This window comes from Seriola lalandi, unplaced genomic scaffold (genome assembly GCF_002814215.2).
Source record: "Seriola lalandi dorsalis isolate HSWRI2012SDOR001 ecotype SW California unplaced genomic scaffold, Sedor1 jcf7180002054933, whole genome shotgun sequence".
Classification (NCBI taxonomy): domain Eukaryota; kingdom Metazoa; phylum Chordata; class Actinopteri; order Carangiformes; family Carangidae; genus Seriola; species Seriola lalandi.
Window position 1 is genome coordinate 4524607 of NW_019525485.1, and position 21732 is coordinate 4546338.

The window sequence follows — 21732 nt, forward strand, 5'->3', positions numbered from 1 at the left end:
TGACCCTTGACCCTATTATTGTACAAAACACATGCATCTTTCTTGAGTTGTGTATGTGCTGAAAGGAAGATTTTAACACTCCCTCTGGGCTGCCTGGGTTTATAAATGTTCAGTCCATTGTGGGAGTGTAGGAGTGAGCGAGAAGCAAGAAAATGGAGATGCGGACGTGTGTTTGTCTGTGTCAGCAATTTGCTCAACAAAAAAAGCGGAGTGTGTGTGTTGGCTGAAGGTCAGGCAGCAGCGCAGCTGTTTAGTCTATCACTCGTCAAACAGGTGGCTCTCAATCCTCAGAGTGTGTTCAGAGGCAAGTGTGACAAAGTGTGAGCAAGCCTGAGGATTCAAGGTTTCTTTTTACGTTTTTCTTCCAGGATTCCCAGCGCTTTGACACGTTGGGGACAACACTCCTGGTTTCTGCCACAGATCGCCCGTCTCTCTTGTAACCTCATCCCTGCCACAGACTATCTGTAGTGTGTTGACATTCCGTAACTGTAAGTTTGAATCGCAGGCGAAAATAGTTTGGTACCACTTTCTAATAAGACACACTCTTTGTAAAAAGCTTCAGGTTGTAATTAATGGTTAATATTTCCAAATGTTTCATTAATGAGTCATAAGCCATCAATAACAGCAGCTGTCCAGGTTGTCGGTTGTTATCATGTTACATCATAAACAAAGCCTCAATTCTATTAACATGTTAATGAATGAATAGTGTAATTGTATATTAATACTTGTTATTCAGACAAACAATCTAGAGATGACACCTTAGACTTTAGCAGAATCTGACAAGCATTTTTCTATTTTCTCACATTTTATATAAACTGAATGATTCATCTATAAATCAGGAAATTATCTGGTAACTAATAAAAATGAAAATACATTTTGGCTGCAGCCCTTGTGTTGAGACACGAGTCAGCTCAGCTGCGTGATAAAAAAAAAAAAAAAAAGTTTATCAAAATCATTGTTGATCATAAGAATGTGCAGACTGCTGCTATCAGACGTTTTAAGTGACCTCCTTAATCTAAATGTCTGGAGACAGCAGGTGCTTTCAGACGATCCATATCACACTTTGTGTCTCCTCTCTTTCGGCAGGATAAACACTGGACAAGGGTACGGCGTAGAACTTATCTATAAAGCATTAGGACATTAGGTCAGCATCGTGGGAAATGTTTGTGCTTATTTCTTTCCTCGCTGAGACTTAGATGAGCACTGAGACACAGAGAAGTAGAAGAAAAGTTTGTGAAAAATGTGGACTTATTCTTTTAATCATTAATAAATCATTAGCCACATCTTAAAGACATCTTGTTTGAAAGTGGTACCAGCAGTTTTTAAATCATGGTACGTTTAGCTCACCATTTGTGTCATTGTACAGGTGGTTGCAGACAGCTGGTAATGTTTAATGACCACCGATGACATAAAGAAAATTGAGCAGCTCCCACAGACTTTCACTCCTTTCCCTTCCCCCACGCGTATGTTGCAGACCCCTGTTTGATATTCGAGCCTCCGGCCCTCAGTGTGCGTCTCTGGACAAACAAGACAAGTGAAAGACAGGTAGCATAAAACAGAGTAAAAACTCTTCTAAAGTTCAGATCACTCGAGGAGCGTAGTAATGTTGTTGCTCAATCACGAGAAACATTTAAGCATTTAATCTCCATCGGCAGCAACTGAAGATTAAGCAAACCCAGAAAAGTTTGCCGCTGTGCAGCTGTTGCTCCCACTCAAGCATCCTACCACCACCACCACTACCACTACCCCCACCCCAACACACACAGACAATGTGTGAGACACACCCAGGCACATATGCCTCGGACTTACAGCCACTCGCTCCACCAGAGCCAATTGAGATGTTTGAGTCGGTGCCCTGAATTTCTCGCTGTGTAGCGCTCAAGAGATGTTTAGGAATGAGTGCTGCGCCTGCGACGCTGCTGCTCAAACATGATTAAATTTGAATAGCTACTAAAACACTGTGGAATAATGCATTCCTAGAAATGAATTTATAATGTGTTTCTGTTCTCAATTTATGCTGAAGAGCTCGTGCTGTACGAGGCCGGCAGCATATTCCCCCCAGAGGTTCCCTCATTTTATTTCATACAGTCAAAGTGTTTGTCAGAGGTTGAGGCAGAGTTTTAACGTTGGCCAGTCCGGTGTTCAGTCCAGCAGTCGCTTAGTGCCTTAAAGTGCCTTGACATATCTTCTCATGTGTTATAAAAATAAAGGATTGGCTTGACTTAGTCAATAGTAATTGAGTTATTGATCTGCAGGACTTGGGTTAATGAAATAATTGGTGGTGTGTTTTCTCTCATCTCTGTGCAATTAGTTTCATATTTGTCACTAATCAGTGCTGAGCTTCTTATAAAGAAATGTAACTGATCATCATGTATTCCTCATTACAAATCCCTGAAAGCACAGATTCATTTACTACCACCCCAAATTTTATGACTACACCAGTTCTAATGTTATTTATAGTTTACAATTTAATTAATGGGTAAATCACATGTAATCCTGTGTATGATACAGTCAAACGAGATTGCAGCACCTACAAATAAATCAAACTGTTCACTGCAGTCCACACTTTAAAAGATAAACAGAACAAGAATGTAGCTGCATTAATAATCCAAAAATGACGTGATAAAAATCCATAGAGTTGAAATATTAGATGGTCGCATTAAGAGTAGAAACCATTAAAAGAAAACCCATAAGCCAGCTCATGTATCTTAGAATAAAATCCGTATTACAACCGCATCCCCCGCACAACTGGATGGATCGACAAATCAAGAAAAAAGGCCCAAACTCTTCCAAAAACGTTCCCACAGTTTTGCTTCTCTGAAGGTTTTTTTCTGCTAACGGCACAATTGTGATAATTGATCAGTGAATAACTTATAACAACTGTCAGAGGAGCCTCTTCCTCCCACGACACGATAGAATATCCATTTCTTTGGAAGTAATTATCATTAGCCTCCTACATTTTCTGTTATCGAGACAAAGATCAGGAGCTGAATACATTTTCTGTTTTTGGCCCTGAGTGCGTCGAGCCTCCCTTCATCTCATAAGCCTTTAATTCTTTTGGACTCTGAGCACGGCATCTTCATCCAAGGCTAAACACGGTTTTGTCATCCTTTTTGCTCTTTTGAATCGGAGAAGTCAGAATACTTAAACCCAGAAGAACTCAAATTTACTCTGTGTACTGTAACCTCTACCACCAGTACTTATATGGAAAGTGATGATTTAATGAGGGCAGGATGTTGTTTTTGGATAATTCAACTTTCAGCTCTGAAATTTAGAGGCTCACTGAAGTGCTAGCTGTAGCTTTTTGAAAATCTTTGCTCAGTTTACATCAAAAATCCTCCTACACTTTAATACAGCTCCTTTTCAGCAGAGCTCTCTCTTGTCAGTTCATATCAACACTTCCTACTGAAGGCACCCTTTATAAAAGGTTTATAGTTTTTTTTTATCAATTAATAAATCATTTGTCATACGTCAGCTATAAGCCATACAGTAAATGAAGAACACATAACCAGGTTTTGTGTGGTGTTTATCTTTTTCATTTAGGTAATAGAGATGTAATATAAATGTCTGAGCCTTTACCAAAGGGTTAAGGATTAGAGGGGTATTTTCACAACCTGGCAGCCCAAACGTTGATGTTATTAATTAATCTGTAAAGTATTAATAAATGATTTTTCATCCTTTAATGAAGCCATTTTTAACAGCAGGTACAATAGGCTGTAAAAGGTGCCTCATCAGGATATAACTGTTACTTGGATTCTCATCCCCCAGAGGACATGAGGAAAGATGAATAGTGTTTCATGTTGCCTTGTTGACTTGTAAAGCAGTTGTGAAATGATTAGAAACGGGTCAGCAGGCGTCACTTTGGAGGGAAATCTGGATTTAAAGCTCCAGATGTCGCTTAAAACGATATTTGGCCTCAATCTATGCCCTCCAATAATATTGGAGGAAAAAAAAAAAAAGCTTTGGGGTCAAACCAGGTCCCACTCCGGCTGAGGTATGATGGCTGCCACACCTTGTTGCCATACCCAGTTGACTCCCGTTATGTGGCCATTTGGCAGTGCAGTGCGCGTCTTGGACACGGCGCTGCGCTCTCGGCGCTCCGCCGCTCTGCTCGTCTGAAAGCACACCCCGCCCTCCCTCCACCTCCATCTCCAACCTCAGCCAGAGCCGAAGCCGCACAACGAGAGGAGAGAGGACATTCATTCACGTCTCTGAGAGTAACCGAGGCACGCCGTCCCCAGCCAGACTCATCAGTCCAGGACACCGGTGTCTCCAGCCTTTATCAGTCCCGGCTGTGCGTCCCGCTCATCAGCTCGCCTGCCAGCTGCTCCGTGCCGTGCCGCTCCGCGCCGCGCCGCGCCGGGGCAGTCCGGTCGCTTTGCCCCGGAGAGCAGTTTACTCCCTGGAAGCTGGATGAATTATTGGAGAGTTGTGAACAAGTGCGAGAAGAAAGCTGAGGCTCGGAATCTGCCTCCTCGCTCCGTCCAGGGAAGACCAGACTCAGCCAGAGTTGTGGACGATAATGGAGGGGACGTCCCTGTATCTTCCTATTGTTATTTTACTGATGCAATGTAAGTGGCAAATGGAAACTATTCATCCAGACCAACCAACAGTTGCTCTGTTTGTTCTTGGTTTCTCTCTCTCTCCTCGCCAGATAAAACTCAGGAAATTGATGATTAAGCTTGAATGTATTTTAACCGATCTTGAACTTTTTATTTAGAGTGATTTCATGTTTAATTTTTAAACAAGTGGTGAATCCTTTCAAAGTGGAGAGACATTTATTTTTTTCCAAAAAGTAGTTTTGTGAAGTTACATTTTCTTAAGGGTTGTTGGATGTTTCCTCACTGTTGTTTCAGAAAATTATAAAATCTTTAAGTTCATTTTAGAAGCTAAAGGAATCTTTTTTGTAGTCTTATTTTGTTGTTGAGTTTTATTCCATGGTTTCATTACAGTCTGTGGGAGTGGGCTGCTGATGCAGTCAGGCTGAATTCCTACAAGTTGGCCCAAAAGTTGTGCTTGGCAGGGTGCCACCTAAAGGTGTAGGCGGCATGGTGGCGGCGGGTGGGCCCAGGTTTTTGGCAGAAAAGGTTGTGGATCCTTGCATGAGGTCAGCGGTTGGATTACCACCAGATACATCAAGCTGTTTTTTTTTCTATGTGACAAGGTGTTTTCATTGCAGGACACTGAAGGGTTGTAAACAAAACAGTAAAAAATAAAAATCTGTCTTTAGACTTTCCCTGACCCTCCTGCATGGAAACCTGTGTGACGTGCAGGAAAAGAGAGAGCAGTGTGAGCGGTCTTAGGACACCAGGGGAGCAGTAACAGTGTGGGATGGATGGGATTAGACAGTGAGAGTGAGTGACGCACATTTTACTCTGTGTTGTACACGTTTTGCCACCTGTCAGGCCACCAGGTCATGAGTTCGTAGAGGTGTGTGTGTGTCAAGTCCCGCTGTGGACACTGACAGAAATCACTCATCATCCGGCTCAGTGATAGATGTCAACTGTTGAACAGAGCAGCATCAGATGTCCTCTGCTGCAGATTGTGGGCTCTATTGTTTAAGGAAACGTCCAGGAGGAAAGGCTTTGGGTGGGTCTCTGTGGCAAGAGATCCAACTTCCCCCATCTCAATCTCACACACACACACAACACACACACACACACACACACCGTGCCTGACTGAGACAGCTGTTGCTCACAGGGTTACAGTCATACAGAGAGGCTTTGTTCAAACAGAGAACACACACACACACACACACACACACTCTGTCCTCGCCCTGTTTTGCTCTGTACCCCCACAGCCTTGAAACGTGTGTGCCGCCCACAATCACCTTATCTGTATCACACAGGCAGACAGGACATTTCCTATGGGTCCATCTCCCCTCTCCTTTCATTTGTTCTCTGTTAATTTGAATAAGTGCCTTAATTATTACTGCGCCATGCCTTTGACCTCGGCACAGTCCTGGCAACACCCACCCTCTCTGTAACACTCTGTACGGACCACGTAATGAGAGTAAAGCTGCGTGCCAAGGAGTGAGCGTGCCATCTTTCTATTTTTGCTCATGCAAGGGGGTGGCTGCCCCTGTGTGAGTTTTTAAGCTGTCGCAGTGTTTGGTTGATGTTAATGCCACTCATGCCTCACGACGTGTGTGTGTGCGTGCGTGTGTGTGTGTACATGTGCGCTTGTCTGTTTTGACGCCTTTGTCTACATGTTTCTGTCTGTCAGAGGCACAACAAGCCCCTATCAGAAGTGTTTTAATCGCCATGGTGGCCATATTTGATCCAACCGGAGACTTGCTTCTACTAAGCACATGAAAAACTTCACTAAGTTCATTAAAGCAATTTTCTAAGATCTATTTCAGTTTGTGTCTGATGTGTTAAATATAGTTAAACTGACGTTATACGACTTGATTAAGCCACCAGTCCAGCATGCCTGTTTGCTGGACTCACTCCTGAATCTTGGGATAATTTAAAGTGGCCCACCTCTGGCCTGGGTGCTGCTAACTGGAGCTGAGCTCAGCCCTAATCAGTCCGGACTACTGGCACATAAACCAAGTCTGGCAGCCAAATGCGGGCCAGATACGGCTCATAATCAGTCCTCACAGCCAACCTGGACTGGTAATCGGCCTGAGTCAGCTTAGCTACAGGGTGACGCTATATAATTTAGCTCTCTATCAGCAAATGTAGCACTTTTGCTAAAATGAGGCCTAAGATTAGTGACATCCACGTTAGGCTGCACAGGTGTCAGTTGTGGCTGTTTTCTACTATTCAGCAAACAGCCTCTCAACATTGACGCTTAGGTCAACACAGCTCGTTAAGATTTCTCAGCTTCTACATCTACCCGCAACACCTTTCTCTGTGCAGACCTGTGAGACATTCAGGTGTGTATTTACTGCAGCCAGGATAACTGAGCTACATCTGAGCATCAACACGGACACAACACTGAAGTGACATCCAGTGCTCGGTGGTGCAGCTCTTGCATGCGAGCAGATACTTGTCTCTGTTCACTTCTTGGACAGCAGGCTTTTTTTTTGTTTATAAAGCTTTACAGCATGTGAACATTACCCACCATGCAGTTGTGAAATGATCTGAACAGGCCATGTGTTCATTGTCTGCCTCGACGCCTCTGTAGTTAATTGAGGCCATTGAAGCTGACAGTGTTCATAGTAGTAGAACACACAGTGGCAGCGGGTACTTGCACACAGAGACTCTTTGCTCTTTTCTTTTTTTTTGCTTTTACGTGTGTGCGTGTGTCAGTCAGTGCGCTGGTGAAGTGCAGGCACGTTGTCACCCCTGCTACATTTCCTGTTTCTCAAAGAGACACCCTTCAAGGTGGCGCCAGGCCTGGTCTCACACTATGTGACAAGAGCTTCTTCCATTCACAGTCCCACTGTCTGAGAGGATTTCCCTCGCCTTCAATCCCACTCTCTCTTTTATTCATGCTTCTGCGGGTCTCTCGTCCGCCCTCCACCAACCTCCACCCAGTCCCCCTCTCCGCCCCGCTCTCCTCCACTCTATTTCATTTGTATTCTATTCTTAGGGCTGCTCATCTCTCCTTTGTCGTTTATTCTCGTCTCTTTTTAATCTCATTGTATCTCCCTCCCTCGTCTTGTTCATCCTTCGGTGAGACAATGCTCCTCAGAGGGTGTCGAGGTACACAAGCCAAGGCAACGATGATAATCCTGTTACAGTGCTGCAAGTCGACACATGGCAAAGCGAGAGCGTCGGGAGGGAGAGCGTGCAGTTTTAATTCACTTAGCTCAAAGTTTGAAGCTGGTGTAAATTGAGCCAACTTCAAGAAAAGCTTTTAAAAAACTTGAGTGTGCGTTATGCTGCATTTGGCAGATGACATTATTATTGTATAGGCTTTTGTTTATTTAAAAGCCAAATTAAAAATAGCTGCTATCGAAGGAAATAAGAGCAATAGAGACCTTTTGGGTCTGCTTATAAACTACAGTTTGTATGGCCATCCAACATGGCCGCCTTCCTGTTCTTTCTAACACTTCCTGCCCTTTGTTTCAGCTTGCCGTTCATTCTTCCACGACCCCCCCTCGCTTCACAGGAGAAATCTTCTGTAACTCATAGTAATGCAGAAACAATGGGCTGACACCGGATGCCACTGACAAACAGGAAATGGTGGGGCTGACTAATTCAAGTGTATGTGTTTTTAGGTTTGGGATTGCTAGATTTTAATCTGTATTTCGAAACCATTTACAGCAATGCTTGTGAGTCAGTGTGTGTGTGCAGGAGGAAATGAAGTTACTCAGCCTTTTGCTTTCAAGAATATGTGAAGGTGACGCCTTCATTTCACCAAATTAGAAGTTTGCTGGAAGTTTTTCTTTGCCCTTAATGTTCTGAGGAAGAATCCCTGAGGCCCATTCAACATTTATTATCCCATTTCAAAAATGTTCCCCTTTTTCTTAATTTGCAGACCTTAGGGAGAAGTTAGGCTTTCATCCTGAGAGTGTTTAATGTTCTTGCCATGTGCATATTTCTCACCCGTTTCTCCCTCAGGTAACCTTCACCCCTATTCCACCTGCGTTTAACAACAGGACGACCAGACAATAATCCATCCCCTAAACCAATCAGCACACAGGAAAGGGCGCTCCTGTTTCCCCTTCCTGTTTGGATGCGTGTATCAGTGACACACAGGCAGTGGGGGAAACAAACACGGGATAGTGTGCCGCCTGCTTCTTGTCAATGCCCCTCATACATCAGGTTAATCTGGACAAGCTGCTGGTGAGATGCTTGGTGACCTTGTCCTAACCTGCGCCTTCATAAACATACGGCGGGCTGCTCCTTAACCCCACAGGATTAAAGCCAAGGAGGCAGTAATCCTGCCCTTACCTCGGATCTCCTGGAGAAAGCCTCAGTCTGCCTCAGACTCGTGTATTCGGCTCAGACAGTCGGACAGACAGACCAAAGACAGCCATTAAGTATTCTCCTCTTGCAGTTGGCGGGCAATGTGGAGCACTTCACCCAATTCACCTTGCCCCCTAATGGATGACGAGCGATATTGCGTTATGAACTGCTTTCACCCCACTATTTTTTAATTCTTTTTTTTTTAATTCTCCCCCTCTCTCTCCCCTCTCCTTCTCCACCACCACCAGGTTCCCCCTCTGTTCCTGTTACCGTGTCGACCACCAGCTACAAGGTGGAGGCGCGCGAGTTCACAGGTGAGGCAGAAAGAAGCAGCTCATCTCTGTGCCGCCTCCTCTCACTCTCAGATTCTCTCTGACAGAATAAACCATGACGCTATAAATAGACCCAAGTAGTTAAAAAAAATGACCAAGGTTTTTTTCGCTGTTGTTGCCATAAATATCTCACCGGTCACACGTTCCTATTTCAGATGCGGTGCTGTCCTGCATGTTCCGCACGGAGAGGGACCAGAACCCACGCATCGAGTGGAAGAAGAAGGGGAAAGATGTTTCCTTTATGTACTATGATGGACACTTCAGAGGTGAGAAAGCAGTCTGCCTCTCCTTATCCCCTTGGTGACAAACAGGGCATTTGTTTTAATCAGCTTGCAGTGCCAGCTGGAGAGGGGTTTGCCACATAGGATGAGAGAAAACACCACTCTGATACTTTAGATAAGACTGGAATGATGGCTCTAATGTAAGAGATGTTTTAGCTCAGTCTTTGTCAGTGGTGTCAAGGTATAAAATCTTAACTTGTCTTTTATCCTTGATCCTTCACATTTTGTGGTTTAGGATGTGGATTTAATGGCACAAATAAATAATGAATCATACAGTCTCTTTTATAGACAGCATAGTTACCCTGACAAGTTTTCTGAAATATGTCAAGGCTTTGAAACCACCATCACCTCCGCTTCACTAGCAGCTCCACTTCACATCTGAAGTTAGTGTAAAAAGTGACGTAAATAAAGAGGCAGCGCTTTCACAATTTGAGGCAATTTCTTAGGCAGAGCTGCTGGCAACAAGTAAATTCATTAAAAGTCACGTCCCACGAAACTTTCTCTCGGCTAGATTCACCAGTCAGGGCGCTCCAGGGCAACATGCTCGCTGATACAGGCTGTAAATGTTCCCTGCAGCCTCCCAGTTCCAGTTAGTTTCAGGGTCCTTGGAGGGGGGGAAACCTGGAAACAAGGCTGTGTCTGAGTGCCTGAAAAGTTGAAGTGTGAGAGGTTCATAAGCAGATCAGAACAAATTCTAAATAACTTTCCATTAACATCACTCTGCACTTCCTGTTGCTGCTTCACAGTAAAAGACCCCTGCTTGCTTTGCTAAGAGGTTTTTGCTGTGAAGCAGCTGTTCAGTTTTCATAGCATTAAATATTTTTCTCTTTCAAATTCTCTCAAAAACATATTTTTTACACGTATTATTCATTTTTATTTAATTTGTATTGCTGAGGTGTAATTAATATCAGATGATACATCAATACAAATGCAGGCATCAGAATGGATAGAGCTATAAGACAGATGTATCTTAATATTGTATGATAAAGTCTATATTGCGCTACTATTCTTAAATGGCAGAAAGGTAAATTATAGATGAAAACATGCCAACTGCACATGCACTGCAGCAGCTGCCACAGCCAGAGAGGACATTTCCTCCTCTTCCTGACTTTCTGTTCTTTCGCTTCAGGTCCTTTTGAAGATCGGGCGACCATTGAAGGGGCCACAGTGACGCTGAAAAAGGTGACTCAGGAGGATGCCGGGGAGTACCGTTGTGAGATCAGTGCTCCTCTTGACTCTGTCAGCCTGGGCGAGACCAACGTGACACTGATAGTCCTTGGTATGACTGAAAACCTCTGGTGCAGAAATGGCTGAGATGCTTGAGGTTTTTCTTTTTGTTTCTCTAATTTCTTACTTTGTCCTTTCCTCCAGTGCCCCCCCACACCCCGTCCTGTGAGATCCCCAGTTCAGCAGTGACGGGCTCAGTGGTGCAGCTGCGCTGTAGAGACCAACAGAGCATCCCGCCTGCTACATACTCCTGGTTCAAGAACAACCAGCCAATCAGTGTGCCCCGCCAGGCCAACGCCACCTATTTAATCGACATGCAAACAGGAATACTGGTGTGTGTGTGTGTGTGTGTGTGTGTGTGTGTGTGTGTGTGTGTGTGTGTGAGTGAGTGTGAGTGTGAGTGAGTGAGTGAGTGAGTGAGTGTGAGTGAGTGAGTGAATAAGGACAACAAGAAAGGTTGGCGTGTGTCTCCCTGCAGTAACGTGTTATTTAAAGAAGCAAACACAGAGATGCTTCTGTTGAGTTTTGTGTAAAGTGCTTCTTCTTCTGGTTTTACAGTAGGTAGCGTTTCTGAGGACCGCTCAAGGACACTTTAGCAGAATAAATGCTTTAACTCAGGCCATTTAAAGACGCACTTTCTAAAAACAGGTATAAAAGTTTTCTTCCACCCTCTGTCTCTTTTGCAGGAGTTCAAATCTGTAGCCAAGGAGGACACCGGCCGGTACAGCTGCCAGGCATCCAACAGGGTGGGGCCGGCCAAGATGTGTGAGGGCAAGCACATGGCAATAGGTGAGTGTGTGTTTTACTTTTTTTTCTCCACACTTCCTCTGGCCTCTTCCCCCACACCCTTCAGCACTGGAGAAAATCAGAGATGCAGTGGAGAGGAAATGTGAAACACCATCACAAACTATTTAAAGTGTGACATTCAAGGACAAATTACGTGGTTTAAAATGAGCCTGTTATGTATGGAACGGTCGTCAGCTTGCTAATAAATTCTATAATGTGCTCTAGGTTAATGCGAGCAACCATTTTATGCACTTAATAAATTAAAGGAAGTATTCCAGGAGTACAGGAAAAGGCTTTAGACTGAGTTACATTAAATATGGCTTTGCTTTTTATGTTAATGTTAGCAGGTTTAACAGTTACCGCTGTTTGGAGTATTTATTAAATATTAACCACTTCATATTGGAAATGGATCATAACTCTGTCTTTCATTCTCCCTCCCACTTCCAGAGGATGTCAACATCACAGCAGTCGTGGCAACGGTGGTGGTGGTCTGCCTGGTCATCGTGGTCTGCGGCTGTGGAGGACTCTTCTTGCATCGCAATGGCTTCTTCAGCCGTAAGTTCCACTTTCGTTCATTTGTTTGCCGTGTTTTTTTTTTTTTAACTCTAATAACCATTTTGTCTTCTTGCATGAACAGTGCATCAGTTAATGGAGATATTGTTTTTATTCTCTCCAAAAAAACTGACTTTCACTCTTTTTTTTTTGCACGGTGCTCCTGACTCATCCATCAGCAGGACACAGAGGAAGGTAAGAGCTCTGTGATTACATTAACATTGATGTGAACAAACAGTCTAATACTCTACACACTGAGGATTGAGGAGAGTGGGTGGGTGGGTCGTTGTTGCACTTAGACTGCGTGTCTGCGTGCTGACTCAGGACTGTATGGAGTGACAGCTGTGGCTGTGTGTGTGTCTAAATGTGTGTGTTTTTGAGCCACAGCAGTGCCAGTGTTTTTACTCATCCAGTGATTGGCGCCAACAGATGTAAAAACCATTGGGAAAGGGTTGGGGTTTTTTTTTTTTTTTTAAAATCGCCACTTTCTGGCAGATGTACCTCTGTTGAAATCATGTCAAAATGTAGCGCAGACAGATGATCAAAAAAGATGCTGACAATTAAAGGAGGAGAAATAATCGGTGCAACATAATTATGGAATAATTACTGGCTGTTAATCAGCACGGAGAAAAATATTGGCAGCAGATTGAATTGCAGGCAATTAAACTGATTGGGTGGTTAATTTGAAATGGATTATTTAGATATTGAGGAGATTGGAGGATGAGATGGTGGCATAACACAGGGCTGTTAGTGCAGTACATTTACACACACACCAATAGTCCCTGTCCTGCAAACACACCAGAGTGGGCGTCAGGATGTTTTGATGCTTGACTGGCTGTTGAGCCAGAAACCACAGAGACATAAATGCATGTCCCCATGTGACTGGCCTAACTCACTTGACTTTATGTTATTTGATTACTGGCTTGTTACTGCGCAGCCTTTGATGGAGAGTCAGCGTGGAGCTCTCCTTGAAGCTGATGCGAAAGCTCTTTGTCTAGGTTAAAGTCTGATGCTTATCCCACTGAGCTAACTGGAGCTGTCAGTGTCAACTTCCTATTTATAGAGCAGGCTTCTTCACAAAGACTCAAAGACAATGTGACATGATTTCTGATGCACCAATAGTAGGCACAAGTTAACAGAGTGGGAATGCAGATCTAGGATGCAGCTCTGCCTTTTAGAGAGAAACGGTCTAGAGGACAGAGGGAGACAGATTAATGTTATATCATGCTAAACTGTTGTAGTGGTTGCTAATGGTTGTTGTGAAATACGATGAAAATTTGGGACATTTGTTGCCAGGTTTTGATGCCCTAAAAACTCAAATAAGACTTGCGTGCAATATATGTGGCTCTGATGGTTACATTACCTAGACATAGCTTCCTCTGCTCAGTGTTTTAAAGACATGTTTGGAGAATGTACATTTGTTTTCACTATAGTTGTTAATAATTTATATTTCAAAGAAGACACTGACAAGTTTTTTTCATAATACAAATTTTATTTTCTTCTATAAATATATTGCTTTAATCAACTGTAGAGATCTTTAAGGGGCCTAAACTGAAGCTTTGTTAAATGTTTAGCTAGAGGATACACTCACAGCTGCAGTAGAAATCTGTTACACAGGGCTTAGATTTTTAATATTTGGGTGTTGGATTGCTGCATGTGTTGGCTCACCACTTGACCTGCTCACCTTAGCATTTTGTTGAGCTCTGCAGCTTTATGATTGGCTGCATGTCTTTACAGCATTGCCGCTAAATTATGAAATATTAGATCATTCATGAAGGTGTGCTTGAAACAAATAGCTTTGTCACTGTAATCTTAGTTCTATAAACCCACTTTGCATTTGGTTTGTACATTCAAGTCATTGGTTGCAGGTTTCTGTCTGTGAAATGTGCTTCACAAGTTTGTCCATTCAGATCCATGTGTTCAAGCTTAATTACACGAGCTGCGAGAAGAAAAATCATGCACAAGCATGTGTCCAGGAGAGGGAGAGGGCGGGATCTTCAGCTTCCCTCTGTGACTTTGGAAATGCTACAAACAACACAGTTGGCTAGACAACACTGTCAGTCACCTACCGGTCAGTTTGCACACAGGAAGGCTCCCAGCTCACGTGATGCAAACCTGGGAGCCCTACTGAGTGTGAACTGACCGGTAGGTGACTGACAGTGTTGTCTAGCCAACTGTGTTGTTTGTAGCATTTCCAAAGTCACAGAGGGAAGCTGAAGATCCCACCCTCTCTCCCTTGTGGCTAACCTTTAGCAACACATGCACAGACACATGCTTGTGCATTATTTTTCTTCTTGCAGCTTGTAAAATAAAGCTTGAATCTTCATGGATCTGAATGCACAGACTTGCAAAGTATTCATAAACCTGCAAGCAATGACCTGAATACACAAACCTTCAAAACACAGAGTACATGTACAAAGTGTATAGATCTAGGATTACAGCAGCATATCTAAATGTTCAAGCACACCTTTATGAATATTTTAATATTCCATATGAATGACCGCCCCCCATTTCATGAAAGCATGGTGTGCAGTGTGAGTCTGAAGTGACACCCTCTTGTTGACCCTTTTTAAAGCCAACACGCTGGCCCCTACAGGTCCTTTTGGATCTCCCAGTGTCATGGTGCAGCCCACATCAGCAGCCAAACCCTGCACAGAACAGAGGACACGTGAGTGTGATGCATAGACAAGTCAACAGACAGATGAGAGCAAATAACAGTCCCCATCAAGAAATTATTCAACACATATCCCCCCATAAAACTGTAATTTGTCAACTTTCACTTTAGTTTTTGAATAGATTAAACAAACAAGATATGACGTGCTAATAAAAAGGCATTAGAGGTGCTGGTAAGCAGATTTTTTTTTTTACCCATACATAGAGCCATTTCCTGGCTGTAGCTTCATATTTAGTAGACAGATTTAGGATTGGTGTCAATCTTCTGATCTCACTCTCAGCAGGCACGTGAATAGGCTTATTTTCAACATTTAAATAGCACTGAATTTATAGCATTTGGTGCTATTTATATTTCAACATTGAATTTAACTTGTTGAAAATAAGCCTAATAACTTGCTTGCTGAGAGTGAGGCGAGTAGTGAGATGAAAGATTGATATGACTCCCAAATCTGTCTGCTGCAGCCAGAGGACGCTTACCTTAGCTTAGCATAAATACTGGAAACGGGGGGAAACAGCTAGCCTGGCTCTATCTGAATGTAAAACACCTCTAAAGTTAACTAATTAGCACATTATATTTTATCTGTTTAATCTATTCAAAAACTGAAGTGAAAGTTGACAAATTACAGTTTTATGGGGAGTTATGTGTTTTTAAATATTTCCTGAAGCTGTGCAGTGACTTCCTGGAGTCTACACTTTTTGCCTGACAGGACAGTAGGCCAAGTGTATTTATCAAGATGTCTTTAAGTATGCAATAGTGGTTCAATCTCACAAATTGGGTTTCAGTTGATTACAAGAGTCAAATTATTTTAGCTTGTATATACAGACCAGCAAAGGACCACTTACTGTAAACACTGACAAATCTGAAGTACATTTGTATCCAGAATAGGAAAGATGACTGTTTGACTAACACTGCTCTCTCCTGCTTCATTCTGTCTGACTTTCCTTTTTACCCAATGGGAGGTTTGCCATGTATGATGTGCATTATTTATGCAGGGCAAGATATGACTCAGGATACAGCTGTCCGCCTCGAGTTTCTTCTCTTCTTTGTGACTGTGTCAAACTGTCTGATGCACTTACCATGCCTTTGTCTTTCAGGTCCAATGTCAACTATATCCCTCCGCCCCAAGAAGTAAGTGTTTCTTCTTTGTTCTCTTCCTCCCTACATTTCTACATTGGGTACTGAGCAGTGACAGGGGAGAAACGCTGACTTAAGCACCAGCATTTCACATTTCCCTAACGAATGTTGCCGTGTTTTTGATTGAAATCACATCACAGTCACCTCAGGGCCATAACTCTGAAACAAGAGCAAGAAAATAGTTACACACTAATACCTCTTTTTCTGTGTCCCACAGCCCCAGGATTTTAAACACACCCAATCATTCATGCTCTGAGAAGCTGGCCTTTCTTTGAGAGTACATCACCACCCTTGTGATATGGTGCCAACACTGGATTCTCTGAATTTATTTTTTTCTCTCTGGACTCTGAACAAGCTCTTGATCTTACGCTACATGCTAATTTCAATCTTCTTCCTCTACCACTCCTTTTGAATGGGTTATGACAAGCAAATTTGCAAGGCTTCTTACTCTCTTGCTTTGCTGTGTGGTTCGCATCTGTCATTGACGTTTTCTGCTCTTGTGGGATTAAGTAAAGTTTCATGGCGCTCTGCTCCCCCCTGGTGGTCAGATGTTGAAACTCCAGTTTCTTTTCTGATCACCCAGGGACTAGTGGAGACTTTCACACACTTTGATTCCCTCTGCAGGCCAATTATTAACTTCATTTTCTTTTACCAAAGACTGATCATTTAATTTAAGGGATTTAAAAAAAAATTGAATCATCACAAGGGATTTCTCTTTAAAGCAATAGGGAAGGCATTTCAATCTATTCAAACATAAATGCAGTTTACCTCAGCCCACACTTTGTCTTCTGTGACACTGGGGCCCCAGCTTCCCAAGGGCCACAGAGCCACAAAAGATCCTCATGATTTTAGTAAACACAATACCAGACAAAGCCAGTCCAGGAGAACAAGAAGCCACTCCTACCAATTCTATTGAGACCAACCCCATTCCATCCTAATGTGCCTGCATGGTTTTTTTATATATAAATATAAATATATATACCTTGTGCCTTTTTAATTTGTCTGTCATTTATCTATGGATCACAGTTTTTTGTAAAGAACTTGCCTTACTTTTTTCTGTCTTTATATTTTTGTGCCACTGTTTATCAATGTTTATCAAAAATGGAGTGTCTGATTTTAGACAGTGTGTGAATGGATTGTTCAGAGTTTTATTTGAATGGTGTATCAGTAATAAAGTTTTTCTATTCAAAATCATACTGCTGTTATGGTACTTAAGTACAAGTACAAGGTATTTGTATTTTACTTGAGTATTTCCATTTTCTGCTACTTTGTACAGAAGTACAAGTTTTTACTATTAACAGAGATGATAACTTTAGTTACTAGTTCCTTTAAAATTCAAATAATAGAAATTATAATCCACAAATAATATTTCATAGATCTCTGGGGGGGAAATCTACAAGCTACCCAGAAGTATAAAAAATTAGTCCAACCTTTAACAGCTGCAACATTAATGTTCAAATAATGAATCAATAATTACAATCCAATAATACAGTCTGAAATAGGCCATTCTGCAAAATTAATACTTTTGTGCTTTTATATTTTGATTCTAATACTTTTACACTGTGGTATTACTAATAGTACTCATGTAAGAGAGCTGAATCTTCCACCACTGCAATTACAGCACTATCAAAATAACAATTATCATTATGATCCCTGATGATAATGTCAATCTAATTAGGTGGAGAACTGATTAATCAAACTAGATCTGGTTAAGTGTTTGTTTTTGTGACTTGCTTGTTTGTTATTACCTTATTCCTGAAACAATCTTTTTCATCTGCATGTGAAAGCCACTTCAGTATTCCCACAGAGGGAAATACTGAAGCTTTGTGGCTCTGCAAGCCAGACAGTACATAAATCTTTCAAGTGCATTTCTTGAGGCAGGCATGTAGCATCAGAAACAGGTTGACAGACAGCTTTAGTTTGGTGCATTAGAGCAAGGATCTATACTCTGGGGGCAGTGATGCACAGCTGCACAGTGAGCTAAAATCTTGGTACATTTTTGAGTTTAACATTAAAGCTCAGCTGCACAATCTAAAACTTTAGGCATCAGGTCAGATAGAAATTTACCCTTTGATGCCGTTTTGGGTTTCAAATATTCATCTTGGAAAGGCTTCGAGTCATCTCTGACCTCGTCGTACTATAGACCGCTCAAGTCCAACTCAGAGTTACAGCCACTTCCCATCTCAGTCAGCTGACATGTGACTCAGTTATTTATCAGGGAATTTCAGATATTTTAATCTAAATTACAACCGTTTAATATGCAAATTAAGCATAGTTCATCTGATAGTCTATATCTAATATCTGAAAATATTTTTACAGGATTATTCAGATATGGGACAAGTAAAATGACCATGATTACACGTTTATAATGTGAGAAATATTTTAATGACTGACCATTAAAAATATTTGTATAATGTATTTGGATACAGTTATTGTTGTAGCATCACTAAATTATAACAAATGTTCAGGTGCTGCAGAATCAACCTCATTGATGGGCAGTGCACCACAGTTCATTCCACTATCTTTTTATTAAATACAACGTATTGGTGACATGTAGGAGATATACAACATGGACAGCATTCACTTGGCGCCTTCATCGAACTTGGGCTCTGGAGAAAAACACAACAAAACAAAGAACCATTAGTGATAGTTGCTGCATGTAATTCCCTGTGAGTTTTGAAGTGAGACATATTGCAGCTGTACATGTGACAATACTTGAGATTAGATTCCATACAAAGACAAGAACTACAGCAATGTAAAACAACTAGCTAATTGAAGTTTCAACAACAATACTGCGAAGCTCAAGATGAAAGCTGCTAAGAGACTCATCCTTCTTTGACAAGCGTCACTGTCCATGCACTAAATATAGACACAAAGCTCAAAATCACAGTGCATCTCATTCTCTCCAGTGGCAAAGAAGTAAATATTTATGAGGGGGCTGTTAAATCATGTAAAAGCAAAAAATCCATTTAAGTTGTGTCATTAAAAACAGCCCTGCCATTACAGGCACTTCTAATTGTCATTTCAATAATGCAGCTGATCAAAATGAATGACTTTTGTTAATGGACAGTCTTGAATGCAAACTGCCTTGTTTTTGACAGTTAAGAAGCTTACTTAAGTTTTAACTAACCTGTGAATTTGAAGTCTGGGAACTTGGTGAGGTCTCCTCCACCATATAGCCTCTGCAGTTTGGTTACCTCTTCAGACAGGTTCTTCTGGTAAGCGGGTCCTGCATCCACAATGCCACCAGAAGTCCTGGGAGAGCCAAGGCATCAAATAATGGTTGAGAGGTGAGTGGCGGATATATTTAGATACAATTTAAATGGAGAGGATTGATTGAGATCTGAATCTGCATTTAAGAAGCTAAAAAAAATCAGCTTCTCTATTTTAGAGGTAAATATTTCACTATTGACTGAACTCTGAGCTGGAAGCCTTTTTTGATTATCTTTTAAATCTCGACTCTGATCAGCCATGGAAATCTAAACACCACTTCTAAATTAGGTATGGGAGGTTCATGACAGGAGTTGAGTATTATGAACTGACTTGCTCTTGGTGTTGTAGTCACGGATCTTGTCCAGGAACAGTTTCTGGACGGGGTCTAGCTCCTTGGCCCGGTTGAAGAGGACAGCGGAGATGCCGATGTTCCTGCGGAGGGTCAGGCTCACGGCGGAGCGCAGTACAGAGGACAGCTGGAATAACCGGTGAAGTGCCATCTGAAGGAGAAAAGAGGCCTCAGGTTATAGGCTGCTCTGAGAACATGAAGTTGTTGTCCTGCCTCTGTAATGGCCAAGGATCACCTTTGTTGCATTAGGGGGTAATGACTAATAATATGATGTGCAGCGGGTGTAAACTACAACCTGCATTAAGCCTTAAATGCTTAAGCGTTCAAATGTCTGTAGCTCTGTCACCTACTGAACGTACAACCTGACCTTAAATAAACGTTACCACTTGCTACATTTTAATTAGCATACGTTAGCTACAGTCGACCGTAACTAACTGACATTGAGTTAACTATCTTAATTTTTAAAATGACTTCAATGTAATTGTCGCCTTAATTGACTAATACGACAAAGACTTTAAATAAGGTCGGTTTCACTCTGGTTGCTGTTGTTAATTAGCGACATGTTTGCGACTTACACCCAATCAAACGACTGCTAAAGTCAGCTTAGCTAGCTTTAGCTGACGCGACACAGCATACAAACACTATCCTCCGTCGATTGTTGTCCTTCACGGTCTCCTGCTAAACGTTGCACTCGCCGGAGAAACGAGCATGTGTTTATAAGCATACATAATAATGACAGATAAGGGTGAAATTATAAACACATTTCTTTAAAAACTCAACACTCACCTTGGGTTTGACACTCAAGAGAACAAGATCCAAATGTGGAGGAACCGCTGTGGATTGTGGGAAAAGGGAGATTGACGGTGCTGAAGTTCGTGGACGTCAAAACGTTGTACGCGCTGCGCTGCGTACAATTGGGTCATCCTCGCAGACAGATCCCGCCCACTGATCATGACTCTGTGCAAGGTCCGTATAAAGTCTACAAATCATTAAAAAATGCCAGAATATACTAAGGCATTTTTGTGGCTTATTATACTATGATGTTTTATGACATTTTTATTTCATACTATACTATGTCGTTTTTTTAAATATATTTTTATACCTTACTATGTGTCATTCGTTTACATTTTTGTGCCTTATAGCATGTCGTTTTTTGATATTTCTGCTGTTGCTTTACTACGATACTACAATACTATATTGAACTATTACAGAATTTAGATTACTAGCTAAATATATTTCATTTTATGTTAAAGTAATCCTTTCCCATCCCTTTGGGGCACTCGAAATTGGCAACGACTGGATTTGAACGAGAGTCTTGGCTTGAACCCATGCCTTCAAAATTGATGGCTGACATCTCAACATACAGCCTGTACAACTTACTACAGCCAAACACCCCTCTGTTCTCTACCCCGCTTAGTACGATCCGGGTTCCCCCTTCTATAAATCAAATTGGATTCTACCGCCTCCCGTTTGACAGTCTGACCTTTCACCTTGGTTTGGAGGGAGCACGGATGGGAGCACATGCTACAAACATTTGGGTAAGTTCAATTCATTGAAATATCACTAAACAACTATGAAAATAAGTAACATCAAATGCCTTTGTGTAGCTCTGCCATTAACTTCCATGTCATGTCAAAGGAAATCAGAAGTGAATAGTCTCAAATTCAAAATAACCAAATTATTCACAGTTAGCTAATTTGGCAGGCTGAGTTAGCCCCACATGCTCAACCTTCTGTGTTGACTTTCAAACATCCTAACTGGTGATATCATTGATAGGAAATATTGGAAAAGGCAAAGAAAACTCAAAACAAAAGGTCCAGAGGGAAGGACGGTCTGCAGTTCTTTAGTCAGGAATTTGACACCACATTTCATTGGTGTTTGTGTTTGTGTGCACTTCAGGTCTTCTCTGGCCCGTTTTCTCTCTTCAGTCAGCAGCCTGGACAGAAAACGTGTATAAATAACATTGACAAAAGGAAGATGTCATGATGAGCATCTCTGCTCAAAACATGGATAAAAATGAATAAAATCAAAAATGATTTACTTTGTCAGCATCTATTAAAGTATCTTACTGGTCTCGACATTGAACACCTGTAGCAGCCCTCAGACAACAAACATTTTCATAGACTGTAAAAAGTATATCTAAGGAGGCATGACAGGTAACTACATTACACAATTCACAATAGTGCTTATTTACCAAAGGTAATGACGAGACAGTATACTATGTTGTTGTTGTTGTTGTTAGAAATCAGTGTTTGTGTAGTTATTGGTTGTTTTATTTTTGGAGCCTCTTTGTGTTTCTTCAAACATCCGGTGGAAGTTTAAG

General features: G+C 41.8%; 2 protein-coding genes across 8 annotated transcripts; one reads left to right on the forward strand and one right to left on the reverse strand.

Annotated features, from left to right (window-relative positions):
• The first annotated feature begins 4082 nt into the window (after positions 1-4082).
• jam2a (junctional adhesion molecule 2a) lies at positions 4083-17041 on the forward strand. Of its 7 annotated transcripts, none has more exons than XM_023393345.2 (11): positions 4083-4571; positions 9110-9175; positions 9349-9459; positions 10604-10753; positions 10846-11033; positions 11388-11490; positions 11935-12042; positions 12219-12234; positions 14615-14707; positions 15808-15841; positions 16065-17041. In XM_023393345.2, exons 1-11 carry the CDS (start codon positions 4523-4525, stop codon positions 16101-16103), a joined length of 957 nt encoding a protein of 318 aa, XP_023249113.1. In that variant the 5' UTR covers positions 4083-4522; the 3' UTR covers positions 16104-17041. The 7 variants fall into 7 exon arrangements, with proteins under 7 accessions (XP_023249113.1, XP_023249114.1, XP_023249116.1 ...); XM_023393346.2 differs by having other exon boundaries at positions 12222-12234; XM_023393348.2 differs by having other exon boundaries at positions 4084-4571; positions 14636-14707.
• A 1315-nt stretch (positions 17042-18356) lies between these two features.
• atp5pf (ATP synthase peripheral stalk subunit F6) lies at positions 18357-20331 on the reverse strand. The gene is made up of 4 exons (XM_023393354.2): positions 20196-20331; positions 19391-19560; positions 18978-19102; positions 18357-18456 (listed from the first exon to the last, which is right to left on the reverse strand). The coding sequence occupies exons 2-4, from the start codon at positions 19558-19560 to the stop codon at positions 18428-18430; spliced, it is 324 nt and encodes a 107-aa protein (XP_023249122.1). The 5' UTR covers positions 20196-20331; the 3' UTR covers positions 18357-18427.
• Positions 20332-21732: the final 1401 nt, after the last annotated feature.